Consider the following 18,051-nt stretch of genomic DNA (forward strand, 5'->3'; position numbering starts at 1 on the left):
GTGCAAAATGAAGCATAACGGCATATGCGAACAAGGTGTTCAATGGCTGATAGTGAATGTGTTTTAACATGTATGAATTGATAAGTGTATCTCAAGGGTTTTGGTCGTACGGTAAGGCAAAAATGGCCATCTCTTTTTGTAAGAGAATATACACATCTGTATTATTATGGGTCCAGTAACCATACAGCAGCGATGCTAGTGGGTGAGCAAGGATGGGCTCTGAACCACCCTTTTGCCCACGAAAATACCTTGCATGTAAAAATTTCGCGATTTTACGTCAAGTCCACTTTTTGCACAGATATGCTAATCGGGACTGGACCTACAGTTTAAAGTGGAAAAGGGTAAGAGATGAAAGAATGGGAGGCAGAAAGAGATATTGGTTATCTTCTGTAGATTTCCTGTTACGTTTGGCTAATCGCGACGATGAGGATAAGATGAAAGAGAGACAGGACAAGGCACGAGCCTTGGATTATACTGGCTGCAGGTTCAGACGCCAGAGCCTCGTTAGTCTGCAAAATGCAGTTCAGGGTGTAACAGGTGGAACGGAGGTTGATATTTGAGTGGTTCCAAAAAGCCCCCCCCCCCCCCTTTTACACCCGGAATTGAGAAAAACAAGGGAATAAATAAAGACAAAAAGAGATAGAAAATGACATCCGTAGCGAAGTGGTTCACACAGCGCGTTACAACGCTATATTTCCCGCGTTCGAATCCCGGCCTGAGCATGAGTGTTCTTTCCGAGTGTCCCTTCATTATATCATTACTCATCATCATCGTCGCGACTAGAGAAGACCTGAAAGCAAATTCAACGGCATGCCAAGCTGATTTCTTTTCAAAAATCCCTTTGAATGTACCTTTCCAGCTTTTGTCAACGAAATTAATGAATCGGTCAAAATTCAAACAATACTGTCAAGGAATTCGCCTTTCAATAAACAAGGCAAGAAACGAAACAAAAGCCGTGTGTGGCTGCACGAACGGAAAATATAATAGGTACAAATGCGTAATCGATTCTCGATAACAGGTTCCCTGCAGTCGTTCTGTAACAGAAATAGTTACAAGTGGAAACTCCTGAGTCAACGTGTTTGTGAATAATGAAGTTCAAGGAAGATTATCGAGCATACATTTCAAAATGAGCCCTTTCTGACATTGGATACGAGATGCCGGTAACAAATAACTAACAGTTTGGCAATCCTAAACCCGTAAGTTCGTTACCGATACAATCGTGGTCAAAGAACAATGCAATATTGACAATCCTTGTCACTTTATATCAGGCCTATAACATCAATGCCCTTCCATTTTAGTCCGGGCGTTTCTGCAGTTCTCTTACCATCACTTGACTTCCACTCTTGGCTATCGCGACGATGAGGGTGGATAGTGATTGGATGAAATTGATGAAGGGACACGCATAAGGAACATTTATGTCCAGGCCGGAACTCGAACCAAGGAACTTTGGTGGGGAGTCCGAAAATTGACTGGGCCACCGAGCTGACGAATCTTAAATCAAGCTAACATAGTACATACGTTTATTCCGAGATATATATATAATGTATGGCAAAGCGGAATTTCACAGATTGGTTGTAAGACATAATTTGTGTTTGAAAATTCTCAGCAGATCCAAAGTTTGTTAAAGTTTATCAAAATTTTATTTAAGTTCACTTTAGGCTCAGATAGGCCAATTGCGACTGGACCAAGCGGGATTCGAATCACTATGCCCCTCCACCGGGGATGGAAGCGAGAGAAGGCGTTACCATTACGCCATCCGAGAGGCATTATTCGGTGGATTCGGTAGTGAAGTAGATTTGAGATGTCCATATACATTGTGTGAACTGTCCAACTCAACTCAACAAATATTTATTGGACTTACAGCTTTACAGATGGCTGTTTATGCCCAGCATACATTATAAGTACATAATATACATTTTTAATATAAATTTTTTACACACAAAGTTCATAAACGCTCTTAAATACAATTTTATGTAACTACATTAAGTCAGTCACTAACAGAAGTATATTATAATTTTATATCAGCTTTTCTCAAAAAAGCAAGTATAACATATCCAATTCTAATATCTGGAGCATACAACATTGAAGTCATATTAATAGGGAAAGGAACATTAATTTTTGACAATGTTTTGTATAAAGTCTTTCTTCTCTCTGAGTGAATTGGACATTCCAAAATAATATGATGAGCATCACCCCTTAAATCACCACAATCACAATTCGGAGATTTTAAAATGTGTATTTTAAATAAATGATGATATGTTCTCGCGTGACCACTTCTTAGTCTATTTATTAAAACAATTGCATTTCTTGAACCTTTACAATTATAAAACCAAGGTTTTTTCCTAGTGTAATCAACATAAGGACGATAACTTTCACCAACGCTTTCTAATGCATTATTACACCATAAGTTCCATTCTTCAAAAATTTTCTTCCTAACCCTCGGCAGAAGATCTGTGTAATGCAATGGTAACTGGATTGTTTCATTCATCTGAGCAGCTTGTTTTGCATATCTGTCTGCTTGTTCATTTCCGTAAATATTAATGTGTGATTTTACCCACACATAATGAACTATCTTTCCATTGCTAATTAAGCTATTAGTTGCACGAATACAATTGATGACATATGGTGATATTTTAAATAAATTTTTATAATTAGATTGTATTGCTTGTAAAACACTTTGCGAATCAACCAGTATTAGAAATTTCTGTTCTGGAACTGTACCAATATAAATCAAAGCTTGATATACCGCATATATTTCTGCTGTAAATATGGATGCCTCAACTGGTAACCTAAACATTTTTGATATATTTCTTTCAGTATCATAAAGAGCTGCTCCTACTCCACTTTCAGTTTTAGACCCATCTGTATATATATGATAAAAGTCTTCCCAAGATTCTCTAAACTCAGCTGAATGATTATATTTCGGGAAATATATATTTTGAATTGGTTGTGTGGGAAATTCTAACGAGTATACTGGCAATGTTCTTGCTATAAGTACTTGACTACATTCATGATGATATTTACTAAATAGTTGTACCCAAAGCGTAGCTGATTTATCATTGGTTATTCCTGAATCATGCAGCTCTAAAAGATTTAATAACACATCATTGAAAGGATGCCATGGTGAATGTTGAATTTTAAATAACATTTTTATAGCAATTAACTTTATCCTCACAGAAACCGAACATTCTACTGACTCCATATATACCACTACATTAGGAGTACTGTTCATTAATCCCAAACATCTTTTTAGAATTTTTCGTTGCTGGACTTCTAGTGGAGAAAGTTTTGTTACTGGAAGATTACACAAGACCATTAATCCATAATCTAATACTGCTCGATAATAATTCTTATAAAACATAAGCATGCTGGTAGGATGTGCTCCCCATTTGGTATTCGCCATAGCTTTAAATAAATGAAATATTTTATCGGATCTATTTTTCATCATATTTATTTGATACTGCCATGATAATGATGCATCAAAGTATACACCTAGATATTTTACTTGTGAAACAATTGGAATTTGTAATCTCCTATGAATAATGTTGAAAATATTTTGAAGACCCTTATGTTTAAATACTACTATTTTGGACTTTTCTAAAGATATTGATAATTTTTTCTGCTTTAACCATTGGTTAAATTCTATTAATTTATCTTCAAACATTGAAAAATCTTTCAAGTGATTGTTTGAGTCTAAATATATACATACATCATCAGCATATTGTAGAAACTGAAATGGGGAATCTATTATTGTTTTAATATCTGATAAATAAACATTAAATAATAATGGGCTAAGAGGACTTCCCTGTGGTAGTCCTTGTCCAATATATATTGGACCTATCATTTCTGAACCAAAATGAAAATAAAGTTGTCTTTTAGATAACAATTTCCATGTCAATATGAGTATACAATGTGGCACTTTTAGTAATTGTAGTTGTCTCAATAGAACAGTAATATCTACGTTGTCATATGCACTTTGAATATCAATAAAGGCTGAAAGTACTGATTGTTTTTTGTTAATAACGCTATAAATATGAGAAGATAATGTTACTAATGCATCCTGGGTTCCATAACCTTTACGAAATCCCATTTGTCTGGGAGAAAATACCTTTTGACCTTCCATAAACCACTCTAATCTTTTTAATAAAAGCTTCTCGAAAATTTTTGCCAATACGGAACTAAGAGCTATTGGGCGATATGACTGACCCAAGGAAGGGTTTTTTCCTGGTTTTAGAATTGGCATAATAATTTGAGAGGTCCATGCAACAGGAATTTTACCCGATAGGAATATTTGATTGTAAATTTTACATAAAATGCTTAGTGCATTCTGTGGAAGATTTCGTACCATAGAATACGTAATTCTATCAATGCCAGGAGCAGAATCTTTAGACCCTTGAAGAATTTCATGAATTTCATTTACAGTGATAGAGGATGTGAACCCCTTTGAGTATTTTGATGTAGATGAGAACGTGTAGAATATATTAGGAGGTTCGCAGGCTGATGTAAAGGGTGTAGGAATTACTTTATTAATAAATTCAGTTTTCCATTCAGTGGACAAAGGTAAAGTCCGACTTACATGTGCTTTTCTAAGTGATCTGAACTTGCGCCATATAACATCTAATTTTGTTTTAGGGTTTATTTCTTCGCAATATTTTTGCCATGAAAATCTCTTAGCCTTTATATATACTTTTCTAGATTTTGCAGTAGCTCGTTTTAAATTTATCAAAGTTGCAGGTGAAGGAGCACTTACAAATTGTTTCAATGCTTGTATTCGCTTCCTTTTTGCTTGAAAACATTCTTCATTCCACCAATCTATTTTAGGAAAATTTCGATCATATTGCGGTTTCAGTCGCGGACAGGCATAATCCATAACTTGAGTTATTATATCCACAAATTTTTCATATTGTACAGTATATTGGTTTTGATATTCTTTAGCTGAAAATTTTAAGTCTAAAACTGAATTATATTTCATCCAATCTGCCCTCTTTACGCTCCACTTACGAATTGTTTTATGTTTTATTAATTTTGGAAAGTTTTGAGATGATGTTAGCGTGATGAAACATGGAAAATGATCACTAGTTCGTAAATCAAAGTCTATTTCCCATACAAATTCAAAACACTGATTATCTGATATTAAAGTTAGATCAATTGAGGACATATTGTTTCCATTTGGTGGTACATGTGTTGGAGATCCATCATTTATAACTGTCAAGTTATTATAATCCATCCAATCTTCAACTGTCTTTCCCAAAGTATCAATTCTATGATCACCCCACAATGTATTATGACAATTAAAATCTCCTGTTATGATAAAGGGATGTTGAAAGCCAGACAAAAGAGAATTTAGATGAGAGCTCTGTATTTGTTGAGAAGTGTAATGAGATGGAATATACAAACTAATAATATTATAAAGTAAGTTGTTTAACTGCATTTTTATACCGACCACTTCTACATTATATTTGGAAAATAAATCATGTGTTGAATTAAACTGAATTTGTTGAAATGGTACACTTTCATGAACAAAAATTCCCACACCCTTATATCCCACATTATAATCATTTAATATAGTATGATAGTGAGCAATATGAATATTTTCTGATTTTAAACCCCATACCTCACTAACGCAAATAATTAACGGGTGACACTCATCTATTAATTTAATTAATTGAAGTTTCCTTGCAGAGAAGGATCTTAAATTCCATTGTATTATTAATGGCAAGATTTTTCTTTGCTGGCAACACATTGTTGTTTTAAATTAGGGGGTGTCCCCGAAATCTTGTAAGTCTTGAATTAGTTTTAAAATTTGTACAGAAATTTCGTTACATTTTAATATTATTTTCCTAATATATAATAAATCATCACTCACTGAAATTGTTGTGGTTAGTTCTGCTATTAGATGTAGCAGATTTACTAGCGATTCTTTCTGAGAAGGACTCTCTGCTGTTGTCCGGCGTCCAATCGAATCTGATTTTCTATCCTGTTCCTTAGAGGAACACGTCGTGCTCACAGGTTCACTTGAATTAGCCACTGCTGATGATGTTAACGCAATTTGTGGATCCTTGTGTTTATTTTTGTCCTTTATCAAAACAGGTTTAATTGTTTTCCTCAATTGTGAAGCAGAATGCAGTCTAAAATTTTCCCCATGTTGTTTTTTAAAACTTTCATAAGACCGGTCAGATTCTGGTGGCACTTTCTTCCAACAGAGGTTACTTAGATATGTGTCATTTCTTCTATTTTCCCAATCTGTAACAGAATTAAATCTGTTTGTAGTAGAATTTTCTGATGTGCAAGGGCTTTCCTTGTTTATTGATTCCTTTCTTATCTCTAGCAATTTAGGAAAGTCTTTAGCAGAGGTCGCATATGTTCGCCGTTCATTTCGTGGATCAATTCCAAAAAGTACTTGTTTCTTTGCATCTTGATAGGAGATGTTGTTATAAGCAATCAGCCTTTGTATTTCTCTCTCTTGCTCCCATCTTACACAAGACTTATCGGTAGATAAGTGGTTTCCCTTGCAATTAATACATTTAGGACTGGCATTGCAGATTCCATGTTCCGCTTGACCGCATCTATAACACACGGGAGAGGATTTACACTGTGTTTGTGAGTGTGAGAAACGGAAACATTTCTTGCATAAAATCACAGATCTTACTTTTGGCTTCACTTCAAATATTTGTCTCCACAACTTCACTTCTTTTGGTAACTGTTGAGATTGGAATGTTACACTAATCAGTTTAGTAGGTTCTTGTCTTACTTCCCCCTCTTCATTGAAAAAAGTTTTCTTCATCCTTATTACATCTATTATTGGAACTTCAGCTCCAATGTCTTCGATTATCTCGTCTACTGGGATGTCGGTAGGTACACCATATATTAATCCTTCTCTCACTAAAAGACCTTTAGGAATTCTGGCTTCTAAATGGTATTTTTCCTTGATGAATTCATTTTTAGCAAATTTATTTGCATCATATGCTGTGCGAAATGACAATTTTGCCTGCTTCAAACCACTTTGTTTAACGAATTCAACATCAACCTTCTCCTTACACAAATTATAACCTAATTTTACCGTATTCAGGCTCTGTGATCCAGGTAATGTACTGTCCACCAACACGATATATGGGCCTTGATGTCCTTCATAATATAAAGACATATCATATGCCTCATTTCTATATTTAGCAACACCAACCTTTGTACTTGCACTTACTTTCGGATTTTTGGGGTTTTTCTCCACTTCAGGTTCCGTGCATTCTTCATTAGATCGACCTCTTTTGAAAGAAGTCTTATCACTAACTTCCATTTCCGCTAACTGTTCAGGTACAACCACATTCATATCACTCTGGATTGCTTGCATTAAATTTTCTTCATTAATCTTCACATCCTGAGCCATCTTGGGAAATCACAAGCGTTTTTATTTCGCTTTTCTCTTTCACATATCAAATGTAAAATGTATAGAGAGATTTAATCTTGTAACTCTAGAACTATTATTCTCAAATCAAACTTCAATTAATTAGATCTCAAACTAGAAAAACAAACAATTCAACACGCTATTCACACAGAATCCAAACGATACCCCCAGCAACATTCATAATCTAATTCAGCTAATTCGTGAACTGTCCACCAATGTCTTTGCCTCTCAAGACTTGCCGAGCAAGGTGTAGCTACGGTTGTAGAAGGGATTTCATTGGCTGCGGCAAAGACGTCACTCTGTGGTGTAATTACGTCAAAAGAAGAGTAAATATTTAGGGATTTACGGCAACACGCCATAACCGTTAGAACAAAAAGTAAGTTGGCCCAAATACTTTTCGCAAACACTAAACTTCCAATGTCTGCATTTTCTTCCCATTGTCTCTGCAGAAACTCCATAAAGAGTACACAAAGTAACTTTGTTTCTGCTGGAACTCTTTCTCGCTTAACGGAATCTGGAGGCATGAACATGGCGTGTGGGTAACAAGCTGTCACGGTCGTTGGACAAAACGCCAAACACGCGATTATTGGAATAATCATTTTATTGCAACAAGGACATATGATTGTCTTGTCTGCAATTATTTTAACTGCATAATTAATTTCGATTATTGGTTATGCGCGTGTATCATGATATATGTATGTTCAATACTGTCGTGTAGTTCTTTTGTTTTAACTGAGCCTCCGTAACGTATTGCTAAATCCTTTGGACGAAATTTTCTTCAAAGGGAATTGGGATTCAATCTTGAAAATCGTACTTAACAGCTTAATTCGTGTCAGTATAATATCCCGAACTGACTTTCATGTCATTTCATTTGAAATGTGTTGCAAGAGCGTTGTGAAGATTAAACATTAACGTAATATTAATAATAAACAAATACAGTAAGAAATATAATAAATAGCAGACCTCTTTAGCGGAGTAGTTAGTTTACATTTTTGTTATTTTTCGTCGCTTTACTTCGACTTTTGGCTAATCGCGACGACCGTGATCAGAGATATATTGATTGATTTGCTTTATTTTACTTCGCTTTTGTGCCACTTTTCGCTAATTGCGAAGATGGGGATGAATGATGAAATTGATGAATGAACACTCGCAAACATGCATGCCCAGGCCAGGATTCGAATCCGAAACCTTTGACGTTGGTTAGCGCGATGTGCTAACCACTCCGGCTACTCCAGATAGAGTATAATGCATTAATTAATCAGAGCAACAAAGTTGTTTGCTCCTAGCTTCCACCTGGTCTATACTCTGTCCTGGTGATCTCTGGAGCAAGGCCGTGCATAACGGTACGAGAAGGGGAGGGGGGACGAATGGGCAAAGCAAAGCAGTACACGCAGCTACAAAGGCTGATAACTGCAGTCGCTTTCCCCCCCTCCATGCAATCACATTCCCTCTCACGTGTTCATTGGTGGAGCTGTCTCGCGTCACTACTTACGCAAAGACTTATTTTCGTTTGCTTGCTCCAGAGACAGCTGGGAGACCGAGTCTGGTTCTAAATGCATTTTTCTTCGCGTGTGTATGTTCTATAGCCTGTTTTCCCGTTGCAATCAGCGCAGGGAGACCGAAAAAGCGACGTTAAAATAACCACAATGGAATGACATCAAAAGATCCCAAAGTGTGAAAGGGTTCTTGAGATACAGAGCATGCTGCACATGCTGCCACCTTCTACTGAAACGTTACACTCTGGTTTTCTCCAAGACAGCTTTCTACGTAGTGCATGACGCAAGGAATTTCGTACGCTATGCTCTCACTAAGATTCAAACCCAAACTATCCCTAGCCAGCAGGAGCGTATATTCAAGGCTAGCTAGGCATTCTGCGAAGCCTAAAGCCTAGAAAGTAAAATTCTGACGATAATGTCAATTCTGAAATTTGCAACCTGAATTTTTAGGAGTTGGCAACCTAAATTCTTATAAGCTGGCAACCTCAATTCTTATAAGTTGGCAACCTGAATTCTTATAAATTGGCAACCTGAATTCATATAAGTTGGCAACCTAAATTCATATAAGTTGGCAACCTAAATTCATATAAGTTGGCAACCTAAATTCATATAAGTTGGCAACCTGAATTCTTATAAGTTGGCAACCTGAATTCATATAAGTTGGCAACCTGAATTCATATAAGTTGGCAACCTGAATTCATATAAGTTGGCAACCTAAATTCTTATAAGTTGGCAACCTGAATTCTTATAAGTTGGCAACCTGAATTCTTATAATTTGGCAACCTGAATTCTTATAATTTGGCAACCTGAATTCATATAAGTTGGCAACCTGAATTCATATAAGTTGGCAACCTGAATTCTTATAAGTTGGCAACCGGAATTTTTATAAGTTGGCAACCTGAATTCATATAAGTTGGCAACCTGAATTCATATAAGTTGGCAACCTGAATTCATATAAGTTGGCAACCTAAATTCTTATAAGTTGGCAACCTGAATTCATATAAGTTGGCAACCTGAATTCTTATAAGTTGGCAACTTGAATTCTTATAAGTTGGCAACCTGAATTCTTATAAGTTGGCAACCTGAATTCATATAAGTTGGCAACCTGAATTCATATAAGTTGGCAACCTGAATTCATATAAGTTGGCAACCTGAATTCATATAAGTTGGCAACCTGAATTCATATAAGTTGGCAACCTGAATTCTTATAAGTTGGCAACTTGAATTCTTATAAGTTGGCAACCTGAATTCATATAAGTTGGCAACCTGAATTCATATAAGTTGGCAACCTGAATTCATATAAGTTGGCAACCTGAATTCTTATAAGTTTACAACCTAACTACCGTTGGGATGGCAACGTGGCTTCCTTGAAGACATCAAGAATGAACCTATTAGTCTTCCCCTTTTCTCCATAGCCTAGGAGCAGGTGTCATAGTGAGCTAGTCCAGGTCTTACACTCAGCATACGCCACTGCTAGCCAGTGTTATTACAAGGCTAGGTGGACGAGAGTCGCTAGATATTTTTGTACAGAGGTCATGCCAGTGATAAAAACTTTAACAGTAGACACAATAATAATATTAATCATGGTTTTGATTGTTTTTATGCAATAATGACGATTACAAACTAATAAAAATAAAGAAATTTTATTCCACATTATTTACTACTCAATCCACCACAACTGTTGTTCATTATCTTTGTACATTTCATACAGTTAGTGTACTGAAATTCATAGTTATTATATTTTGTTATTAACTTTAGCACACCTTGTTAGTTCAAGAGAAAGCTTTAGTAGCTAGGGAGCAGTTTTAGTCAAACTTGATGTTGTTTGACCTCTCACTTAAAATTCTGTAAATTTTGGGAATTTGATAATTGTAGAATAATTTATTTTTTGGTTTAAATAGTTCAATGTGAAAATATAACCTTGCTCTCTATTTTACACTGATTTTTTCGATTTTTACTTTGGTTGAATACTAACTCAACTTTATGTTTTTAACAACAAAAATAAACTAACTGCTTCTTGAAACTTGACATGAACGATGTTAATTTCCGGGGATAGGGTAGGATCCGAACCACTGTGTCATGTGTCTCCACCAGGTATCGAACTCGAGACCCCTTCATTGCAAGGCAACGACGTTACCAGCAAACCACGCTTCGAGAACGAGCAAATGAATTAATATCTCTAAGAGAGTCGGCGGCACAAGCCACATGCACAGCACAGACACACGTGTTCGTAGATTTCCTTGCTGAGAGGGGCCTCCTTTAAAATTGATAATCCCTTGATTCTCAGCCGCTTAAGCAACGAATACACTTTCTGCAGACTGATTCCAGAGTGGGACTCGTAATAGACTTCGTTTGATAGATTGGATTGTTTTACTTCCCATTTCTACACATTTGGCTGATTGTGAGGATCAAATTGATAAGATAAGGTGATAAGCTGGGCCGGATTTTGATGACATTTCATATTTTAACTGGTTCAACGTAGACATTGCTAAATAGTACAGAAATCCTGAACAACCTCCTCAGGTTGAAGAAATGTAATTTTGTGGGGTAACTTTTTGGTAATTTTTTACTATTTTTTTATTTTTCGGTCATTTTTTAAAAAATTTACGTCATTTTTAGGTCATGTTTTTAAAAAATTGTGTCATTGCATGCTGAAACATAATAAGTTCAACAATTTCTGTTTTGTCTGAATGTTATCTTGCGGTACTTAGTCTTTGTTTAATTACCAGCGCAACAAAGCCTGTCTGAAAATCACGAAATGCAACATTGTCGAGTTTCACCACTCACAGTCCGTACAACACACCTAGGTGAAGAAGCAATTGTTTGTCTTGGAATATATATACTATTTTCAATAAGCAGATTGAGTTTTGTACGAATTTTTGGGTCATTTTTCAAAGATTTTAGGTCATTTTACAGGATTTTTTGTTGTCATTTTAAAGGTAATTTTTCAAACACATCAAAATCCGGGCCCTGGTGATAAGATAAAATCGGTGAAGCATAATCATAAACATACATTGGCAGGACGCAACACGAGCTCCATAGTGGATTGTACAGGCTGCGAGTCCAGACGCCAGAGTCTCGTTAGTCTGCAAACTGCAGTCCAGGGTGTGTGGAAGATAGATTAACATTTTGATGGTTTCGGGAAAGTCACCCCTTACACCCGCAAATTGTTTGATTCGATTTTTGTTAATTAGCGTCGCTTTTCTGCCACGAATCTCCAAATCGTAAAATAGGTTGGTTTCACGTGACGTCAGGATCCGCACAGCCGCCATGTTTGCGCCAATTTTATTTGTCGTTTGCAAGGAAATATCTAGTTTTCGTTACATCTGCACCAACTGCACGTTTGAATTCAGTATACTTACAGGAACTGGCCTCAATCATGGTTGCTCGAAGCCACAATGCAACAGTTTGTGACGTAGGCGAAACACACCTAAACGTAACGGATATTTTATGTAGTTCGAGATTACGTGCGAGATAGTTTGTGTAGATTACTGGCATCGACATATCGGTCGCTGTCGATGGTGAATATCGATTTTAGCTATGATCGTATTCGCACCAACGCGACATCTAACGAGAATTCTGTGGTTTGCTATTCTTATGTTTAAACTTTAATGTTGTTAAACGCTAGAAAATCCGGACATTTTTACTCTGGAAAGAAAAATGTCCTGATGATTTTCTTATCTAAAAAGAGGTAATGTAGGAAAAAAGGACGTATGTTAAACCTGAACAGTTTTAATTCCTAATATACTGCTCATATTTCGAATATCAGTACTAGTACGATATGTGCCGATTACATTCCTGTTAGATAATTAACTTCACAGCAAACTAAAAAGCAATTTACAAAGGCTATAAATAACATATTGCTTCATTTTCTGTTGCGGATATGTATAAATAATTCTGCCTTTAATTTGTACTATTTGGTTGGGGAGGGGCGCGATCAAAGTGACCGAGTTACACAGAGCCATATACACGCTCGCACACATCGGCAAGAAAATAAACCTGTCACTTCGGACACAGGCTTCCCTTTCTGTATATAAAAAAAGTTTGAATCATTGTCAGGTGAATGCTTTTCCAAATATCTGTCCCTTTTCAAATGGACAATTACACGCAAAGAGAAAAGTTCGTTTGTAGCTTATGTATTTATAAAATATAGAAATGTTAGTTTGGCATTTTGTCTCAGTTTTTCTAGCCAGCGGCAAAAGTAATAGAAAGCAAATTGTCCATCACTATGTTCACTCTTTTTTTATTATTCTACATCCTGCGTTTCAGGATTGGCATGTTTAAAACAGAAGTATTTAAACAACTGGTTTTAAACATACCATCTTACAAATGCTTCAAACATTTCAACAGTGTTCAAAATATAGTTTTTACTTGTTAAAAAAATATGTTTTGATAGTTGATAGTCTGTGGTTATTTGTCTGTTTGGTAACTCTTGTATTTTCATTATATCTATGTCGATTAGTTATCTGTGCACAGATTTATTCAATAAATTCAGTTAACGAAACTTATCTTAATGAGTATGTGTTGGCCACGTTTAAAACACAGTCCTTTCTTGGATTATCCTGATCAACTTTTTAGTCTTAGAAAATAATTCTTCTTGGCATTATTTTTTAAACGTTTTGATTGATTAAAATATGTTTTTCGTCCACTATTAAAAAAAAACTTGTTTCTTTTTTACAAAATGCCAACCCATGGTCTTTGACATTTTCACTTCAGTTCATGATAACCACGTTGTGGAATACAGACCGAATGGAAATGGTGATGGGCAATTCGGTTGCTATTGCTTTTCCCGTTGGGTGTACTTTGTACTTGCGTAAAACAAACTGAATGGTGTGATGGTGGACAATTTGACTCAGGTGGCCGGTGGGGAAGTGTGAAAACGCGTTGAAAATACATTGTGGAATCTGACAGGCTTTAATTAGAAGAAGGGAATACAAATAATATTTAAAAATCTATAGTATGCCAGAAAACGTTTGAAAATAGTTTTGTTTCTTTCTTTTTTAAAGCAATTGGAAGGCAAGAAGTACCTACCTTAGGGGTATCCTCAGGAGTTGACTAATCGTTGGGTTGGATTTCTTCCTCGTGACGCCTGTTTTTGCTAGATACGCCTGCTTCTCCTCCGGCACCATGTACTCCAGGAGGTCATGGAAGCTGTCTTCGATTTCCGTGGAATAGGAGAGGGTGGTCGTTTCTGGAGAAGCATTGTTGTCCTTGTTGACATTGTTACCGCCTGCAACGTCCCCGCTTCCGGAAGTTGCCGCCGCGCCGGACATCTCTCGCGAGCCGTTGTTGCTTCGCTGCAGGAACCTCTTCTGGAAGCTCGTGTAGGGCCTGTCCGCCCCTGACCCGAACTTGACCCTACCGTGGCTTGGGACGAGATGGTGACCGGACATCCCCAAATCCATCTGAAGGTCGATCACAAGCAGGAGCGTGAAGAACACGGTGGTGACGCAGACGCCAAGAATGACGCGCTCCTTAAGCTTCATTGTTGCAGCGGTGGTGCTTTTCCCCAACAATGCACGACGATCACGTGCTTGCTTGACGATGTAGTTGGAGGGTTGTCGCGGGCGTACTTGTGGCGGTGAGGTCGGGTGCCGTGATGGGAGCTCCGGAGGTGGTGACGGCCGTTCCTTTGATCCAGCGGCTGTGGTACTGGGATATGTCAGGCGGGTCAACAGTCCTGGTAACCAGCCAGCCCATGCGTGTAAGTGGGTCAACTTGACAGAGGTCAAGGTCAAATCTGTTACACACGCGTTGGGAATAAGTTAATCGGAGCTAAGAAACCCTTGGACACTGTCACTTTTGCAAGATGAAGACAAGAATCACTTTTCTCGAGTGCGAATTTACTGCGAGACGCATGCGTGCGTAAGAAGGAGCGTGAAAGAGCATGAGAATGAACAGAAGAGGAAGGACATTACGACAGCTAAAGAGGAAGACGAAAATTACGTATTATCTGCCAGAGATCACTCCCACTGCAATGTGAGCGCCTACGCGGTTTCCTTGAACTGCACCTCACGTCGCCAAAGAGACCAGTTTTGCAAGTGCAGTCTGCATTTGTAAGTGCACGCACACTTTAACGAGCGTCTCGCCCCAACAAAAAAAGCTAACGAAAAAATACAAACGCACACACTTCAGAATTACATATCGTTTCCCCACTGCAGTCACGTTGTCCTTGCACACAACACAACACAGCAACGATAAGAAACGTGCGACAGCGCTAGGCTTAACAGTCTTTGTCAAATGGAGCACAGATCAACACGTACAGACACACTTCTTGCGCTCAATCGGTTCACCCACTGGACCTGTCGTCGAAAAACATGTTTCGAGATGATTCGCGAGTTCGTCACTTTTGCGCACACGACCGCAACCAACCCGGGAGCGCAACGAACGCTCTTTCCTCTCTCGCAGCCCGAGCCAAACTGATCGCCCTGCGTGGAGCTTTCGCGTAAAGTACCCGGTGTGGGCTGAATGCCAAAGCTGCAAATCGTCCGCGCCGTGGCAGCACGAGCGCGACGCAGAAAAACGAGTATCATTGGCTCAGCAAACATGTACACATTGGCCTCCCGCGCCTCGTCAACAGGCGGCCAGCAGATAAAAAAAGATTACACGGTAACAAGCTGCACGTAAGATCTACACCCCAACAAACTGGCTTCGAACGGAGTCTGCTCGTTTATCAAGACACTTTCAAACCATCTTCTCGACAATGCGTCTTGCTTTGATTGATTTGGTTTATTTTACTTTGCTTTTCTGCAACCTTTGGCTAATCGCCAAAATGAGGATGAATGATGATATGTTGCAATTGATGTAGGAACACCCATGTCCGGGCTGGGATTCGAACCCAGGCGCGTCTTGGATTTGTTGCAGACTCGTATACTCTGTCCCGGCATCTCTGGAGCAAGACCGCGCATAGCGGCAGAGAAGGGGGGAAATCGAGTGGGCAGCGAAGCAGTACACGCTTCTGGGAACTGCAGCCGCTTTCCCCCTCCACGCAATCTCATTCCCTCTTACGTGTTCATTGGTGTTTAAGAGTCACTACTTGTTTCCGTTCACTGGCTCCAAAGATAGCCGAGACAGAGTATACAGGGCCATATTGTCAAACTGGGAGGCCCCGGCCTATTTCCGCCGTTATATAAGGTTGCTATATTTATAAAAGTGTAAGCAACACAAAATTATTGTTGAAAAAATTAATGACATTTGAAATTATAGAACATTAACAAGTGTAAAACAATTGGAGATTTTTTAGATTTAGTGACCTTGAAGATCGAAGCGACACGTGACACTTCGCTGATTGATTGATTTAGTTTATTTTACTTCAGTTATCTGCAACTTTTGGCTAATCGCGACGATGAGGATGAGTGATTATGATATGATAATGATGAAGGAACTGAACACTCACAAAAGACAGCCATACTCAGAGGCTGGGAATTCCGGTAGCGAGATAGACAGTAGATTATTCAATGCGCTTGGCCACGTAGCCGGTAGCGACAGCGTACCTATTATGCTATCGGGGAGATAAGGCAATTGGGACTGGACCTACAGTTTAAAGTACGATTCGAATTAAAGTTTGTACGGTACCCTAGTATGTTAGGAATTTACTGCGTGCGTAAGATATAACCAGTACCGACGATTAGGGGGACATGAGGTAGCAGTTGCCCCCCCCCCCATCATTTTTGCTACCTCTGCCAACGCACTATGCTAAACCTTATCTACCAAGAGGAAAGAAACTGTCCTTGGCCCCGAAGTTTTGGAACCCAATCGCTGCTATTGGTTATAATATAACAATACATTCAAAATATAATGTATGAGCCTCCCCGATGTCATAATGGTAACGGCGTCGTCTTGTACACAAAGGGTCCCGGGTTTGATACTCTTTGGATGACAGCGCTTCGGATCCAACTTTAAACTGTAGGTCCAGTCCCGATTAGCCTTTCTGTACACAAGTGGGCTTTATAATGAAAACTCATCCATCTCCACAGACGAACCCAGGAGCAGTTTTGTCATATTTGAGCAGAAATGAAGCAGATACACGTAATCCATTTTACGAGGGATGATCGGAAAAAAAGGTTACAAAGCCTATTATGGCGTATGTGTTAGACATAGCTGGAAGATCAACACACCTGATGATGGAGGGCACTCAACACTAGTCCTCGATGTAATCACCTTTTTTGTTCAAGCTCTTGTCACAACGATAGATGAGGTTTTCCATACCGGTTGCACAGAAATCCGCGTCAAGTTCTCGTAGCCACCGTGAGCAGCTCTTTTGACATAATTACGTGTCAGATAATGGTGGCCAGCCAACCAAATGGTAGTCCCAGCTCAGCTGATATTGAGCGTAATGTTCTTCTTCTGTCCTCACGAATACACTCATCCACAAGAGCACAGTTCACGTCAGTGTTTGAGGTACTGGGCCTACCGCCGTGTCCAGGGTTGTCATTAACAATACTGGTCCGTCCTTCTTTGAAGGCACGACACCACTTCGCTACATGTTGCCTTGAAATTGTCCCCTCCCCATACACCTCCACAATCTGCCTATGAATGTCAGCAGGTGTAGTGTTTTTGGCCCACAGGAACCGCACCACTGCCCTCACTTCAACTCTTGAACAATTTTCTAGACGAGTCACCATTTTAAATGTCCGCTTCTCGGGTATACATGGTCAGAATCCGAAGTCCTCAAACTCGCAACAAGACAAACATGTTATTAATTTACACATAAATTTTCGTTACGTTACAGTGAATAAAGCAAAAGTTATATGCTTTGTAACCTTTTTTTTCGATCATCCCTCGTATATGGGGGCAGGGGGAGCAAACGCCCCCCACCGTGGGCTTGAATGCTTGTCCACCCGACACGAACGTGACATTCTATACATCGAACCCATCTTTGGTCCTGGCCTTTTTGCTTGTCTCGACCTAATATTTGCACAACTATTCACCTCATGCCTCCACGGTGGCTACAGTCTTTCCGTTGAAGAATTCACCTTCTTCAATTTCAATGGACTTCTTCATGAGTCTCATGAATCCACAGGGCCCTCTTGAATTAATTAATTTCTACTTTGTAACACGAGGAGGTCCTCTGCCGGAACTCTCAAAGCTGCGTGGATTTCCAGCCAACACAAGAGGCTCTTAAATTTGAAAAACATGATTACATAAGCAGCAGGT

General features: G+C 38.6%; 1 protein-coding gene across 1 annotated transcript in view; it reads right to left on the reverse strand.

The window, feature by feature from the left end:
• LOC145978217 (extracellular serine/threonine protein CG31145) overlaps nucleotides 1-15,340 on the reverse strand; it is a 451,413-nt gene extending 436,073 nt beyond the window's left edge. The window contains exon 1 of the mRNA XM_083110675.1: nucleotides 13,927-15,340. Coding sequence (XP_082966801.1) covers nucleotides 13,927-14,381 — 455 coding nt within the window. The 5' untranslated portion in view covers nucleotides 14,382-15,340. The remainder of the gene's footprint in view (nucleotides 1-13,926) is intronic.
• Nucleotides 15,341-18,051: the final 2,711 nt, after the last annotated feature.

This window comes from Lepisma saccharinum, chromosome 24 (assembly GCF_977018435.1).
Source record: "Lepisma saccharinum chromosome 24, izLepSacc3.1, whole genome shotgun sequence".
Taxonomy (NCBI): domain Eukaryota; kingdom Metazoa; phylum Arthropoda; class Insecta; order Zygentoma; family Lepismatidae; genus Lepisma; species Lepisma saccharinum.